General features: G+C 32.8%; 1 protein-coding gene across 1 annotated transcript in view; it reads left to right on the top strand.

Annotated features, from left to right (window-relative positions):
* Positions 1–13,662, top strand: part of LOC129230652 (protein SET-like) — a 41,505-nt gene extending 27,843 nt beyond the window's left edge. The window contains exons 6-7 of the mRNA XM_054865068.1: positions 355–429; positions 11,311–13,662. Coding sequence (XP_054721043.1) covers positions 355–429; positions 11,311–11,354 — 119 coding nt within the window. The 3' untranslated portion in view covers positions 11,355–13,662. The remainder of the gene's footprint in view (positions 1–354; positions 430–11,310) is intronic.
* Positions 13,663–18,077: the final 4,415 nt, after the last annotated feature.

Raw genomic sequence — 18,077 nt, forward strand, 5'->3', positions numbered from 1 at the left:
GATGTGTACCTACACGTAATGTGTATATATATGCCCCACTTTTTCTTCTTGAAAAAAAAAGTTCAGGTATTTTTCCATGGAGTTACAATCACCCCTGCATTTAAGATAGAAGAAAAAAATAAGCCAAGGATCGCATGTTGCCTTCGGTTGAATATTTTTAATTCAAAACACATACCCTCTCCGCACTGCTTGGAAAGCCAGATCCCTAGTTTCCAACTAGGCTGACTCCCTCTCGATAAAAAAAAAAAAAACAGATATTGACTTTAAACTGACAATATCTGAAAATGCAAGTAACATTTTGTCTCTTTTTTTTTTTTTTGTTGTTGTAAAATTTTGTATAATTTTTTGTTACAGAAGAAGAGGTTGATGAGGAAGAAGTTTATGAAGAAGGTGAAGAAGATGCAGGAGAAGGCATTGAAGAGGGTGAAGGTATGAATCCTTGAGGTTGTCTGTGCAGTGGTGAATGTAAGCATCCTCCAGAGGTCCCCTGAAACATTTCGCGACTACACCGCACAAGCATCACATTCGGAAGTTAAATATTTGTCTTAGTTTATGTATATTCCATAGGTACATAATAAAATTTTGTTTTTAAATACATTCATCGTAAAGTTCTTTACTACCAGTCATGTGCGGTTGCATGACTGGTGGCCATAATCTTACATTCACATTGAAAAGCTGACACATTACAACTCTAGCAATATTAAGTAAAATAACCACTGTAGTGACAGTAACTTTCATTTTCAGTACTAGTTTTACTATCAAATTTTACCAAAATATTAAGATTTATACTCTCAATTATGAACATTAAAGTTCTAACGATTGTTTTACATTTAAGACTTTATAAAACATGACACCAATTATTCTGTTTTGATTTAGTTCTTTTTTAACATTCCTATATTTTTCCTCTAAATAGATTTTTGGTTTAAGGAATGTAGATAATATCCTCAGTATGCTTCCTAACTACTAAATTACATTCTGCAGACAATCAGCATTAGAGCTCCTCAATAATTGGAAGAAGAGCATGTCCTCTTGGGTGACTAATGGGGAACTATTCTGTGTCCTTATAAAACAATGGTGGTCGCAATAAACTAACGCTTAAAAATGGCTTTATTAGTCAATAGATTGTTTTCAGTTTAAAGAGGGGGCAGTTCCCGGATCTTAAGCATCACCTAATATTCGATAGGGTATCACTTTAGAGGGGGATGAGCCTCCCCCTTCCCCAAAGTTCATGCTCTTGTTTTTCCCAAAACTGTGTTCATATAAGCAGATTTATTTTGTTATAAACTTTATGACTATTGAATCTGATTATATGAGAAAGGGGGGGGGGGGGTTCAGTTTTAAAATTGCTTATTCTAGGTATGAAATCTAAATAAAGCACTGGTTATGTAAATTGCTATATCCGGTCAACTCTAAGTTATCTAAAATCTGATATTATGGCGGGGAAGCTAGACATTAGGACAAATAATAATTGAACTTTAATTCAAAAACTGTGCCTACCTACCTCTGGAGGATACTTTTTTTACCCAGTAATTCCAATAAAATTTCTTTTTATTGGCAAATTTTCCATTCTGCCATAGTTCTATAGAACTCACCAAGTTAATACGGCACGAAAAAATTCCTGGGTAGAAATGAATGAAAAGCACAAGATACTGCATATATTTTTGTATGAAGAGCGTCATACGTTAATACTTACGTAAAGAAATTACATTTGAGCAGTTTTATCTAGAAAGGCTAGTTCTTAGTTTAAAGGCGGCATTTAGGTGTTACAAACATTTAACACATATACAAAAAAAACATGTCAACAAAGAAGAACTTCAATTGCAGCTTTTGCTGCCTGCTTAAGAGTCGAAACTCAATGAAACAATCTGAACATGGATGGGTACGCAGGGAGGGATGTATGAAGAACGAGATCAGTAAATTTTCAATTTTGTATTCCATATTTTCTACTGCATTCAGTACCTAACTATCTTGTGTTAGAATACAAAAGCTTGTTTTAAGATGTACTAATGCTTTTAAAAGGATTTATTGTAATTTTCCCTAGCAGAGGTTATTTTACATCCCTTTGGGTTAAAACTCAAGTGTAAGTGTAGAAAAAAATCATCCTATATTTTAAAAATCAAAAGGTGTTCTAAGGAAAGATGTGATCTATACGTGGGAGGAGCAGCTGTCCCTTGTACTTTTACGAAGGTTATAGCTAGAATTTCACTATTCCATAGTTTGTTACTATCCATTGTAAGTTTTCATACTATATCGAGGATAATCAAAATAATGATATTGATAACCTATAATATAACCCCCTAGTCTCTCCCTCACACCTTTTTTGACCCCCTACTCTCGTGCATCAACCGCCTATTTACAATAAGGCAGTTAGAACAATTGAGGTAGTGAGAAGTAGGGGTAGTAAGTGGACATTCTCAAGTTTTGGGTAAAATGCTTTTAAAGATAAGGTACTTGGTAGGCCTTATCTTTAAAAGCATTCAATTAATCCCTAGGCTTTCATTGAATTTTTTGCAAATCATGCTGTATAACAGTATCTTCCAGGGCTACTAATACTATCTCTTGCACCAAGACAGAGGAGAGGTTCATCTACCATTGGTATTTGAATTTGCCTCATATCCCTTTGCTTCTCACAACCTCAATAAAGAGGTACCTCAATAACCGGAAGAAATGATGGTTCTGAAAGAAGTCTTTTGTTTGTTAAAAAGAAGTCTTTTGTTTGTTAAAAAGCTTAAGTCTTAATTTTTACTGTTAAATTTAGTTTGAGGAAAATATTAAGCAACTTTACTTAGTGTCGCTACAATTTAATTAAAAATTAAAAAATTTCGATCTTTGAAAGTTTGGTGAAATGAATTTCACTATGCATATTTTTTAGAAAATCAAGTTTTGACTTAACCCACTAACTTTGTTTCCATGGTTTACATGGAGCATTTGTAAACAAGAGAGACCCTAAAACTGAACCCTGATTAACCCCACTCAAAACATCACTCCATTTAGAATGATTTTCCCTCACAATGTTTCCTTCCAGTCAGCTAATTGGTTGGGAAGAGCAACATGCGGTATCTTAAAAGCTTTTTGAAAATCAATATAAACACCATACACACACTTTTATCTGAAGCCAAGATAACATTGTCGTAGAAATGCAATAAATTAGTAGCACACGATTTACCTTTCCTGAACCTGTACTGCAAACTAGTCAACAGATTACAGTAAAACCTGTCTACAACAATACTGTTGGGGCCTAAAAAAGTATTATTATAGACAGGTTATCGTTATAGACAGTTTGATTATTTATGGTGACATTTTTCTGGGACCAAGGAAAATACAGTTATAGACAAGTTTATTGTTATAGACAGTATTGTTATACACAGATTTCACTGTATTAGAGTCTAAGAAATTCATAATCTTAATTTTGATCAAAGTTTCGAGAATCTTACAAACCACTGAAGTCAGACTTACAGGTCTATAATTCCCAGCATTATCTTTAGACCCTGTCTTGAAGAGCGGCGTTATGTTAGCCAATTTCCAGTCCTCTGGCACTGTCCCTGAGTTATAAGAAGCATTGAAAATATTTAAACTAACATCCACTAATTCTTCTGCACATTCAACTAAAATTTTTGGATAAATATTATCTGGTCCTGGAGCTTTACTTGCTTGAATTTTTTTCAAATGAAATAGAACCTCCTCCCTGGAAAACAATCCTCAAGCTTCGTAATAGCTTGTCTCTTGCTAGTGTCAACTGTTAAGATACAGTTATTGTTAAACTCACTGGGAAAAAAGTTAAGAACATTTGCAATATCCCTATCGTTTTGGATTAAATTTCCTTGCTCATCAACCAATGGCCCAATTTGACTATTTCAAGCTTTCCCAGAATTAGCATAAGCAGAAAATCTTTTAGGATTCCCATCAATGTTATCTGCTAGCCTTTGCTCCAATTCCCTTTTCCGAATCCGTACCAAATACTTAAAATTTCATCTTGCCTTACAGCATTGGAGCCTATCTGCACTCTGACTTTCCTTAAACTGACCAAAAGCCGCTTGCTTGAAATTGGGCACAAGCATAAAATTTTCAACTTTGTCCACTTTGAATTCAATCTAGAACCTAATGCTGTTATCAGGGGTCTGTCCTTTTTGAAATTGGGCACAAGCATAAAATTTTCAACTTTGTCCACTTTGAATTCAATCTAGAACCTAATGCTGTTATCAGGGGTCTGTCCAGGATTTTTCACAGGGTTCGTTTTTTGTGAAAAATCAATTATTTTTGTAAAAAATCAAATGTTGCAAAAAAAAAATTTTTTGTTTTGTAAAAACGAAATTTTTTAATTTCGAGATGGCGCAAACTGCATCATTGACACTTAATGTTGAGTTTTTTCCCTCTTTTCTGTTGAGAATATCATTCTTGAGTGTTTTTCGAGTATTGGGGGTACGGGAGGGCGGCATCTCTGTCTGGGAGATGGGCACACTACTCAAGTCAATATTTATTTACCATTCTATATTATGTTAAATTATTCTAGAAATGTGTTTGTATAGTATTTAAAATAATTGTAATAAAGAAATTCAGGCAGGGGTTCAGCATTTAACTTTTCGAACCAAGACATTGTTAAAAGACAGAGTTTCGTTTAAAACTCATAAACTCCATGATTTTTACAAAAATAAATTTTTAATTGTTTACCTCTTAACAAAGCGTAACAAAACATCGAAAAATCAGATTCCCCAGTGAAATGCAAAGAGATCGCAATCCTCAAAATGATAACATCAAAAGTATAAAAACGGCTGGTGAAATAAATATTTCTGATAAAATTATTTTAGAATTGCACTTTAGAATCCTATGATAAACAAATTCAGGCAGGGGTTCAGCATTTTACTTTTTGAGCCCAAGACATTGTTAAAAAACACAGAATTTTGTTTAAAACTCATAAACTCCATGATTTTTACAAAAATAAAAAAAATTGTTTACCTCTTAAACAAAGCGTACAAAACATCAAAAATTCGAAAAAATCAGATTCCCATAGCAGATGCAAAGAGATCGCAATCCTCAAACTGAAAATATCAAAAGTAAAAAGAGCGCTAGTAAAATAAATATTTCTGATAAAATATATTTTAATTGCACTTCATAGTCCTATGATAAACATATCATTAATGTCCTGGGCCCACAGTTTGAATTTTAAAAAAAATAAAAAATGAACCATCGATTCAGCATTAATATTTTTGACTCCTAAAAGAAAATTGAATTCCACTTTAAAAAACTTAAAATAAGCCTTGCTACAAAAATAAAGAGATATCATTTATTTGCATCCTAATAAAGCAAAGTTAGCATAAAAAAAGAATAAATTGATTTTTCATATCGAATGTAGAAAGATTGCGCTTTTCAAAATGTAGGCATCTAAAGAAAAACTCGATAAATAAAAGAGTTTATTTAAAATTATATTGTCCTTTTTAGCATCGAAAAATCAAAACCCATATAACTTTCTTCCAAAATAACAGACGCTAGGTGGTGATAAACACTTTAAACATCGCAGACGCTAAGTGGCGATTAAGTTTTAAGTTTGTAACCCTACCTGAAGCGATCACATTCCCCCCTCCCCATTCCTACTATCCTTGACAGTTCTAAGTTAGTTTTGCTGTATATTATTGTTTATTAAATCATGAGCGGGGGAGAAAAGTGCTTTCGGGGGAGAAAAGTGCTTCCGACTGACTTTTTCAGAGAAGTTTGCATACAACACCGCTGCATAAAACAAACAAGCAAAATTATGAACCAAAACTGACTTTCAGCTGTTAATCTCTTTCATAGAAACCAACAACAAGCATTATATTTATTTGGCCTTAGTAGTTATTTATTGCTTGCAGGAGCCAAGAGCAACGCCAAGAGCTCCTTTTTTTTTTCTTTTGCAAAATTAGCAGATTTTGTATAAGCTGATACCTCTAATTTAACTTTAAAAAAAGGTTCCAAAACATTGTCACGTTATTTTGATTTGAGATTTGCTCTTCCAATAAACAATTTGTGAAAGATCCGTTTTTGTTTATCAGAATTTTCTGAAGGATCCGTTTTGGTTGGTCGGGATTTTGTGAAAGGTCCGTTTTGGTTGATCAGATTTTTGTGAAGGGTCCGTTAACGGACCCAAATTTCCTCTGGCCAGACCTTTGGTTATGATCACCATCTCCAATATGATCCCCCACACACAACCCCTGAATTCGGGAAAATTTTCAGAATTTAAATATTTCAATTTTTATAAACTCTGAAATTAAGTTGAGGTGTCTCCCCCGGGGAGGGGCGGGTCACCCCCATCCCAAGAAAAGTTTTTTAGACTTACCAAAAAAGCTTTTTTTTTTTCCTCTCATTCTCTCTCTTCTCTGTGCTTTCAAAAATTGAAAGCACAGGATCAATATCCACTTGTTAAACATTAAAGGAGGGTAAACATCCTTTTTGATTTTTTTAAAAAAGTGTGGATTTTTAAGTAATCTCACTTTAGAAATCGTAACTATTGGATAACTAGAAAGTCGCCTCGTCATACGGGTTCAAAATTGCTTCAATATTTGAACGAAGGCATTGCCTGTTTGGTGATATTTTGATTGTTGCCATTTTAAACCCTAACTCCAGTGGATTAACACTTACTCCAGTAGATAGCGCTCATAGTTGACGGCAGTGTTGGGCATTAATCAATTATTTTTTCAATTTACCTTGTTAATTGATCAAAAAAGTAATTGAAATTAAATTAATTGCAATTAAATTATTAATTGCCCTGTTTTAAAGTTTGTGTAAATCATTGTTTTTAGTTTAACCTATAACAGGGGAAGTGAGGGCGAAATACAGAATGGAACGTGAGGTCTCAGAGACTTCTCTGTTTTATTTATTTTTTTTTTTAATCATGTACTAATTAAGATACATTTCTGAAATTTCTCTCAGATGTTATTTAGACATTTATTAGTAAAGGAAAAAAAATATTTTTGAATTTTTAATTTAAATATACCTTTTCTGAGGAAATTTCGCTGGAGCTATAAGATTTTTCGAGAAAAGTCATATAGCTAGCAGTAAATAATTTATTGCTCGTAATAAAGTTGTAAACAATTGTTAATTGTAGCACTCTACAATTAAACAATTAATTATTTAACTGTAGTGAACTACAATTAATTATTAACTGTAGTAAACTAGAATTAACAATTAATCATTAATTGTAATTTTCCACAATATACAATTGACCACTTGTTAGTTGTTGTAGTTATGATTACGAATTAATCAATTTGTTAATCTTTAATTGTTCATGCAATTAAAATTTTCCCAACTCTGGTTGACGGCTTAAGCGGGACGTAAAGCAAGTTAAGTTAGCAGATCGAGTTCAGCCTTGTCACAATAAATCCTTTCTCTGGCATGTTAAAAACTTTAGAAAAACACATTATCAAATTATCTTGCCGTGGTGCGAGTTCCCTTGTTGAAGCACACAGGTTATTTGATCATTGGCTGTTATTTATATGAGGATTTGATTTTCAATTCTAACGTTGTATGCATGTTAGATTACAATTAAAATGCGAAAATTTCATAAAAAGGAATTAATATTCCAATCTATGTTTAGGGGTTTTCCCCCTTCCTATGACGGGGGAGGGAGGTGAAAAACAAAGTCGCGAGCCGGCCGTTTTGCGTTTGACTCTACAGCGCTGATTGGCACACCAGTAACACGATCAATCGCACTTTGCTTTTTTTACCACCATGTATGTGTTTGATTTGATTGCAAGAATTTTAGATGGTAGAGGCAGTGGCGTAGCTAGGAGGGTGCGGTCCGCCCTGGGCGACACTTTTTTAGGGGGTGGCAAATTGACTCTTTTGATGAGGGAAGAATAAACATATTTTTCCAATAAGGATATTATGTTTTGTATCTATTTGCAGGCAAAATGAAAATCTCTTCGAAATGTAAGTCTTTCGTATCACTAGTACAATAAAATTATTTTAAAACCAAACGAGCTTTTCTTGATAACAAATCAATACAATTCCTTGTTTTTCTCTGAAAGGGGGTGGCAGTGGGAAATCATGTAGTCGTGGGTACCATTGGTTTTTTTATACCATAGAGGTTACCTTCAAGAGGAAGTGAACAATGAAGTTTTTTCCAATTTTCATTTGTTAAACACAAATCTCCCTTTTTAAACTTCAGGAAAATGGTGATGAGAGTAAGAAAGGGAGAGAGGAGATGTAAAATGGTAGGTACAACAGAACAATTTTATTGTATCTCGCAGGAGCGGCTTTCTACGTTTCAGAGTTTGCTTTGAATCCTTATTCATTACAAGAGCTCTCTACTTCAAAAAGAAATGGAGAAGGATTTCTGTTTACCTCATTTTTGAGAGCATAAAATTTATCTGACAAGTTTGAATCATGCGTTAATCAATTCCTTTTGAAGACATGCTAATTTCAATTATCAACATTTGGTTTGGTCCCTTAACTTAATCAAACACAGACTAAAATTACGCTTTAGCATATTCAGTTTTAAATAATTTTCGGTTTGGAATCTCTCCCACCTTCTCTCTGTTGTTTAACATTGAGAAAGAGAGCTTTAAAATGTGTTTTTATGCGGGAAAACTATCGGATCACTCACCCTTTTTATCTGATATTACCATAGATATTAATGCATTTTTTAGACCTCAATGTCGAAAAATTTCCGTGCTGAACCCTGAACACTGCTTTTTCTTCGAATGTCAGAAACCCACAGAATAACAGCTCATATTTAGGTCTTCAACTCCAAAGATTAAAACTGCTGTTTTTAAAACTTCAATTCTGAAAGGTTTTGAGGGGTGGGGCGCCGAACTACAAACTCCTTTTCCTAACGTCTCCAAAGAAAACCTAAAATTTCGTTCTTTGAAATTTCTGTGGGAGAGCCCACTTAACATTTTCTTCTCTAAGATAGCTTAAAATGGACTTCAACTTCAAGAAAGATTTTGGGAGGTATAAAAGTTTATCTTCCCCCTTTTCTTTCTAACATGATCAAACAAAGCCTAAAGTTCGATGTTAATTCCGGAACATCTCCAGGAGAGAACAATAAGACTTCACAACATTTTTGTTGCAAAGATCAGGCTTCAAATGCGATTTTGAGAATTCTGAGCATCGAAAAAATTTAATATGAATGAACCCGAACCTTCCTCATTCCACCAAATTATCAAAGATACCCTTAAAATTTATTTCAATTTTGAAAAATATTTCACTAGAAAAAACACAGGGATTCCCCCCCCCCCCCTCCCCCCCCCCCCCAATGCCTACAACTACGTTAGAATACATGTACAATTGTGTTCTCAAAGATGGCATAAAATTGCTTGTTTCAGAGTTCAAAGTTTTCCAATTGAGTATCCATTATCCAAACATTCTGGATTTCCTTAATGTCTCTAAAATAGCCTATATATAAGCTTGTACTTTTAAAATTTTAATTTCAGAAAATTTCCTTGCGGTACATCCGATCCCTTAACATTAACAACGTCGCACTAAAGCAGCATTTCTTAAATTGTGTTCCGTGGAACCCTAGGGTTCTACGAAGCTCTCTCAAAAGTTCCATGAGACTTGCATGTTTTTTTTTTCCAAATTTAGTTACTTAAAAAAAACGATAAAAATGATGCTTTTTCAAAATTAAAAATGGAATTTACTTTTACTTTCGTATACTTCCAACAGGCTAAGAAACTATGGGAATAATTTAATTTGTCGCCTAAAATGATGCAAATACTTTCAGTTTGAAAATAGTCTGAAGTTGGGCCTTTTAAGATTTCAACACCTGTTTCTTACTTTTAAAGCACCTCAGTTTCGAAAAAGTTTCGGAACAAGCTATTGACCCCCTTCAGCAAAGACAGTTCAGAAGTGTCTTTAATGTTGGAAAACTTTGGGGAAGGTACTCCAAATCCCCTTTAATTTACCATTGAAAAATATTGCCTAAAATTACGATTTTTGACTTCAATTTCAAATACTGTTGATCCCGCTTAATCAAATATCTTCGGTTCCAAGAAATATTATTCGATTAAGTGGAGTATTTGATTAAGCTTTCTTTCTAATTCTTTACCTTTTAAATTTGCAACATTTGTCTTAAATTGAAATAAAAATAAATAAATAGCTATATGTATGAATTTTTTTTATAAGTTGAAAATTGACCTACTGAAAATTCACATCATGTGGCATATCACATTCTTGCCCCTAGCCCTTCATTTATAGAGGAAACTGCTGACCCTGAAACCATTTCTTGTTCCACATGTTCCGCCATGAGGGCAGGTCCTCTGAACGTGCGGGAATTTTTGATTTGACTGATCTCTCCCATATCTGAAAATCTACCACACCATTCTGTGGGATAATCAAAATTATTAACTGTAATTGGTTTTTGCTATTTCTTTTCATTGAGGAGCACCCCCCCCCCCCCAACCCTTCTCCCCTTTATTCTCTCCCTGAGATTCCGCCTTTATCCTAAAGTGCAAGTAGATAACAAACCTTAGTTGGTTCCATGCCTTTTTTCGTCTACCCTTCCATGGGTCTCCCCATATTTTCCATTCCTCAAAATTTTGAGCATGGGATTAAGTTTTATGAATTTTTTTATAAAGATATTTAGTGCTTCAATTGAATTTTCAGGATGACAAAGTTCATTTTTAAATTATTCCAACTTTTAAAATGTGCTTCTTGAAAAATTGCATGCTGTGTTAGAAATTTCAATCTTTTTGCCACCAACAAATAAATTATTTTTGTAGTTAAAAGTTGTTTTTATGACGTAAGCCAAAGTTTTTTATATTTTACTTAAAATTTAGTTTGGTGATAATTATTAATTAATAGTTTCTTATTTTAGGGAAAATATTACAATCTTAAACTAATAATTATTTAAATTTTACATTTTTTGTTTTCAAACTAAAATATTTTTTTTTTGTAAAGCTAAAAGTTATTTGCTTTTTGCTATGAACGAGCCTACAAAACTGCATGAGAGTCAATAAAAAGCACCAAAGCAATTGGAAATAAGGCACCTAGTAGGCATAAATGTTTAAAAAAAATCATTTCATAAGAAAAAGAAAGAAGTATTTTGAATATTTACTTTTAAAAATAATTAATGAATTGAAAAGACTACTGAAATCATTAACATTTTATTGGTAAAGAATTAAGCACAATCGATGGATGGGTACTAATGCCAGCAGTTCACATCAAAAACTATCGAGTTGTTAGAAAAAGCATCTCATACAACAAAATTACATATGTAAAAATAAATTATCACCCCTATTTACTTTTGCAGTAATAAAAAAAAAAATCTGCAATATGTAAAAACATTTCAAGATATTTGAAGTTCTTTCATGGACCTTTTTTTTCTCTTAACTTTTTCAGGCGATTTAGATGCAGAAGGAGCAGATGGTGAACAGGAAGAGTGAACGAGAATCATCAGGAAGCTGCCACCACACAGCACAGTCCATTTACATTACCTGTGTTTCGTAGTTTGGGGCCACATTATCACCCAACACTAGGTTCTAAAAACTTTTGGGAAGGGCAAATTTTAAAGAACCGATGGAACTGAATTGAAAATTAAAAATTTCATCAATTTTTATAGGAAAACATTCAGCTGTTGTCATAATTTAAGGCTTGCATTGTTCTATTGAAGATTTGAAGTGACTTTCTGTTAAATGCTTCATTGTGTTGAATGAATTTGACCTTTAGTAAAGTCGTAAATTATAGCATTTGCTTGTTAATTAGGTTCTGAGTGAGCACTTGATTTATGTAAATTATTTACTCTATCAGGAGATAGGGATTATGTAACTGTAAATTTTCCCCAACTTTTAAATTTTTTATGATTCTCAAACTGGATTTTATTTGTGATATGATTCTGTTGCTCTGTCTTGATATCTGTCTTTAGTGTAATATATTTCATTGAAGTTTTGATTTAAACTGTTTCTTATCTTATTTTGAAAAAATCTGTGTCATTAAAAAAATCACCTTAAAAATTGTAAGATATATTTCATCTGCATTAAAGAATTTGTTCATAGATTTTTAACTTAATTTCTTTATTTTTAAGGTAATGAGTTTTTGTCATCAAACATTGTTTTTTACCGTACAGAATTTTGCACGCTAAGTATTTCTAAAAAATTAAGGAATTCAATGCATTGCTGAAAATTTTATTTTAGTATAGTGTGTGCTTGATTTTTCAGAAACTCATACAAATTGATCAGTGTTGATTTTGACCACAGTAAAAATAATTTAAAATAATGAGATTAATTTGAAGTATATTCAGCTATTCATTATGAGTTGATTAAATTTTAATTGGTTGTATTTGAGAAAAAATGAACTGCACCTTAATTTATTGAATAAGACAATCATGCTGGTTTTTGCCAAAGATCTTTTCCTGATTAGAAAAAAATGGAGGTAATTTTTATGAAAATTCAGGGAGTTTAAAACATTGCATATGTGTTCCTTCAAAGTAGATTTGCACTACTATCATTAATAAATTCATGTTTTTTTTTTTTTGTTTTTTTTTTTTAACACTTCATGATGCACATTTAATTTCATCACTTTGTGTATAACTTCCTTTTTTTAATGCACATGTATATCATTTGCAAACGGGAAAGGCAATACAGTTCCAAAAAATTGTTTTCAATTACTTGCATATAAATAGCTCCTTTTTATAATTGCATGTTACAAAATAAATCTGTTAAAGGAAATAAACACTTCATGTATATTTTTATTGATGTCTGCACTTGCTGCCATCGTGGTTGAAAAAATATTTTCACTTTTAATTAACTTGACTTCATCAGTTTTGCAAAAGATAATATACAGTCAAACTTTATTAATGCAAAATTGCTTAGAACAAAATATCGCTTATGTGACGCACTGGTTTAGTCCTGTGAGTTAACAATCAGATAAGATGAATTCTGGTTAACATGAAACAATTATCATGGTCTTGTGAGTTTCATGTAAGCAAGTTTCAACTGTATAAGATCTAATAAAATAAGAGCTAAAATGGAAACCAAAAAAACAGACTTTAAATGTGCCCCCCCCCCCCCCCCAGAAGATTAAAATTTGCTATCTCATATTTATCTATATTACACAAGCTTTCCAATCTGGTGGAGGGAGCATAAAACGTTACAGCAATCTTGGGTTCTAATTGGTTATCTTGTTTTATAAATAGTAAATGAAATTATGTGTAGCTAAATAACACAGGAAGCTATGTAGACATTCCTAGGTGTAAAGTTAATTTCTTTAATGATGTTTATTATGTTCATGAAAGGCCACTTGTACAAAGTGAAATGTTTTCTGAAGCTTTTAATTGTGAAATCTGAATTTTCAGAGGTCGTTCCAACCTCTAATTTCTAAAGTGATGCACTTTGCTGTGTATGGAGATCAGTGTTATGTATAGTGTACATATTTTTCTGGGTGAAGGAGTGACTTAGGTTGACATTGTAGTTACAAAGCACCTCAAGTAAAGCAAAATTTCAGAAGAAAAACATTCATTCCGTTTTTACATTTCTTCCCCTCCATGTTCATTTGACCAGTGTGCATGGAATACAGACATTTCATTGGCATTAAATATCCAGTGTATCTACACGTGGAATGTAATTTTTGTCTTGTAAAATATGGCAACGATCTATGTCAGCATTTGTTCTTTATTCGCTTCATCTGGAGCCCATCCATTTCGAAACATCTGTCTGTACAACCATGTTCTTTTCTTGATTAAAAACTCGACTTTCATACGAGTTTGTGACTTATTATCTTTAATAATCTTCTATGTACTTCAATATTAAATATAATTCAAATTCTAGTTCTTTCTGTGTGTTTTAGGAACCATTTAAAAAACTGAGTGTTCTAAACTAAACAGAGCTTACATACTTTGTTCACTATGAACAAAGTATGAGACTTGCCCGACCCCCGTAAATGACAGGTCTGATTTGTTGTTCATGAATTTTCTTTAAAAAAATCCTTGAATTTCTTTCTTGAACACAAGTAGAAACCCAAATCCTGAATACAATGTACTACTTAAAAACTCTTCTTCCCAATTAATATTTTCCCCGTTACAGATGAAATTTTTAGTACTGAAATATTGTAGGCACTAGGTTTTTCAGCCTTATTTATTTCAGGGTTGGCAAGTTTGCCAAGGTGGTTTAAAACCACTGGTAGAAATCGAAAAGATCCAGCGTGGCAAAAACCCTTCTGCCACATTTGTGGCAGAAAGTCGCAAAATGGCATAAAAGCAGTGGTTGGAAAAACTACATTTTTTTTTTGTAGCAAACTACAACTACTTAATTACAAATGTAGTTAACTACAACTACTTTTTTTAAAATGTAGCAACTACAAACTACTTTTGCAAAGTAGTCGCTACTTCGCAAAAAATAAATAAATGAAAAGCATTGGATTTAAAATGTGAAAGAATTCAACCTTTAAATTTTTAATTCTTTCCTGACTGTGAATTTTTAATTCAAGAAGTACAACTCGGGTTACTTGAAAATGTAAATAGATGCAGGCGTAATTTGATTTAAATTTTACGTAGGCATACATATACATAAAATTGATTTAGGTGAAGAAAAACATATTTTAAACAAAAGAGAAAAATTTTAATTTCCATTATAGGAGTTGATTTTATAGGAACTTATATTCTGTAGGAGCTAAGTAATTGATTTTGAGCTTCAAGTTATGGGTCTGGACATGGACACCATCTCCTTTCTTATGCTACTGATAAAATGAATAAAAACATTCAATTTTACTGAATAACCTCAAAAACTTACAATATTTAATCATTGACTTTTATTATGTTAACATGTCAAAACTCAATCAGTAAAAAAGAAAAAATTAAGAAATAGGAAAAATATTTGAAATAGGAAACAGAACGAAGAATGCTTACTTTACTTCTATGTGTAATTTTAAACTGCAGTGGATTCGCACTGCAACGCAATTCGAAAAACGTGAAATGGCTATGTAGCGAGTTTTTCTCGAAGAACGAATTTCGGGACTAGCGCAAATTCCTCACCCGGAACACGGAAATTTTCAGAACTGAATCGATGGGCTTAAGTATTACCTTTTTTATTGGGTAGTTAAATTTTTTTATGCTGTGAATGGACTTTTTCTTTAGCATCACTGAAAGCGGAAGTTCTCACACTGTACTAGTCCAAACATCGCTTTGTTGACTTACAAATCACCGCTCCGTATATTTTTCATTCTAAATATGGCGTTGATGAAACATAATTTCACACAAGTGAACTGTTCAGCTAAAGTTTGAAAATGAAAGGAAAAATAGACAGTTTCTGACAACTAAAGAAAGTTAAAGGTTTTTAAAATGCTTGAACAACTAAAAATGCGTCGAATATAATTACTGCATCTATTGTACAGTACTTTAGTATTGCTACGTACTATACGTACCGTACTGTTTCATTTTATGCCACAAAAAACTGTAGCCAGACGTCTGAATGCAGTAAAACTATATGCCCGTCAGCTGTTTTTGTACATCCTATTGTCTACAAGTTGGTGTTTTGCTCGTTTGCAATGATGTCTTCAGCATCGCATTTGGAAAAAAGTCAACCGGGGGTGTGTACTATTCTCAGATGAAAGCTGGTTCAGTCGGTCGTCTAATTGAGGAAGACAACTAACCTGGCATGAGAGTGGTACAGTATACAAGCCGCGAACATAAAAGAAAAGGACTAGTATCCTACAAGTTGTGTCATGATATGGGTAGGATTATGATCAATGACCGTACGTCGCTCATGCTCTTCCAAACTAGACTATGACGGCTAGTGATACATTGATGTTGTTTTACTGCCTCATGTTCACATGTTCTGTGGTACTGTGGGCGATAAATTCATTTTCATAGATGGCAACGTTACATGCCATTAGCAATAGCCGTCCAGGAGTGTCTAGCTCATTCAAAATATTCAACCCATTGGATGGCCAGCACGTTCTATGGATCTGAATCATGTTGAAACTGTTTGGGGAGTAGTCTTGCTAGTCGACAACACCCTCCAATAAGCAAGAACACCCTTATCCTGACAGAAGAATTCGATAAATTACCCTAACAGCTACTGGATGATCTTGTGTAAAGCATATTTATGGCGTGTGGAAACTTGCATCACTCTCCATGGTAACCACATCCCATATTGACATTTTTCCCCGGAACTTCATGGGGCATAATTTAACACGCTTTTATTAGCTTCACCTGTATGTATGTATCTTATCTTGAAACGGAATCATGCAATTCAAATTTCTCCCACTTTCTGCGATCGGATTCTTTTGAAATTTGTCACGCGACCTCAGACCCGATGACAATGCAATAATTAACTTTTAATTGTTGATTTACCCAAATTTTAATCAATATTTTGGCATAAATCCAACAATGAAAAAGAAAAAATTAAAAAAAAATATTTTAAAAAATGTTCGTAAAAATTATTTAAAAATATCTCTAAAAACCTTTGATTTTTCTACATCAAACAAAATTTGTTCCAATGTTCCAAGATAATTAGAACATGAGTTATAATTGTTTTTAACTAATTTCATGCCAAAATTTGAGTGACCCTTCAATTGGCAATTCATTGTTGATCAGGCCATTGTTGAAGAAAACTTTTTTTAAAATGCATCTCAAATTTTCAAAGTAATATGAATGATTTCCGCACACATGCATCGATGACTGAGATGGATTAGACAAATACTCGACAGGCAATTAATTTATCGGGGCCGTTGAATGTAGCTCATCTATTATATTTTAAGGAGTATAATTACTCTTTTTGGAGTTAGAGAAACCGCGTTTCGAATGCTGCCCCGAGACCTTAGTAGCCTTTTTTTGGGGGCAAATTTCATGAAGTTAAAAGATTTTGAATTATGTTGAAATGAATATTTTTTCGTAAAACAAGTTAAACTAAACAGGAAAAAAATGAAAAATAAAATAATAGTTTAAAAAACTCAAAAAAAAAAAAAAAAAAAACCACGATTTTGTAGCAAAATGAACTAAAAAGTAAAAAATAATTTTTGGATGATACGTATACAAACTAGTTGACCAAACAGTTTATTTTAATTTAATACAAAAACGCGTGGGGGCTTCATATCAGTTGTCTTGAATTTCTTCCATTTGTTGTCCATGCAGAAATGTTAATAGACAGCATCCCACGTTTTTTTTATGACATTAAAATTAAGTGTTTAGTCAACTACTTTATATACTTACCAGCAGCACTCGCACAGCGATGCCAGTGCTAAAAATTTTATGGAAGTCCGTTGAATAAAAAGAAAATTGACGCCCCTCCCCCTTTGATGTAAAATTATCATTTTTCTTTATAAAATGCGTGCACACCTTTTCAAAAAAAAAAAAAATATATTAAAGTTTCTTTGGAATTTAAAACTTTTCGTCAAATCATTAAATTAGATTAACAGTTGCTTTAAAACTCTATTTAGCGAGTGAAGCGGTTTTTACTGCAATTTAAAATATTTCACCAAAAAAAAAAAAAAAAAAAAGACATCAAATGCTGCTGCTTATCTTTCAAATGCAAAAATAGTTCCGCAACTCTATTGTTTATCACCAAACTCGCCCAGGAACCACGCTATCGTAATCCATCCGTCTAAGGGGGGAAAAAATCCAGTGGAACATCCAAAAATCATCATCAGAAGAAAATGTCGTACATTTCACTCGGATAAAAACAAATCATAAGTTTTTCTTTCAAAACAATAAATTATATTAATGGTTGTCTTAAAGCAATAAGCTTAGACTGAAATGCCCAGGGCCTAACGCGCCAAGCAACCACGCTACCGGAACCCAGCCCTTTTGCAAGTGAAGCGGATGTTTTTTCTTTGGCAATAATAAATGTTTCGCCAAACAAACAAAAAGGTATAAAATCACATTAACAAGTAAACAAAATATCTTGCATCAGTATTGCATAAAGGTTGACATGCAAGAAAAATCATCTTGCATTAATGCTGCCTCAATATTGTTATGTTACTCCATTTATGCTGTCAGCAGGCTGCCACAATATTGATTGACAAGGTGTATGCAGCATAATATCAAGAAAATATCAAGGTAGACTGCGTTTGTAATATTGCATACGTATTGATATGACAGAATAATATCAAGATGTTGTCATGACAGCATGAAATCAAGGTCTAGGCAATATGATCTTGCTTTTGTAATCTTACAT

This window comes from Uloborus diversus, chromosome 9 (assembly GCF_026930045.1).
Source record: "Uloborus diversus isolate 005 chromosome 9, Udiv.v.3.1, whole genome shotgun sequence".
Classification (NCBI taxonomy): domain Eukaryota; kingdom Metazoa; phylum Arthropoda; class Arachnida; order Araneae; family Uloboridae; genus Uloborus; species Uloborus diversus.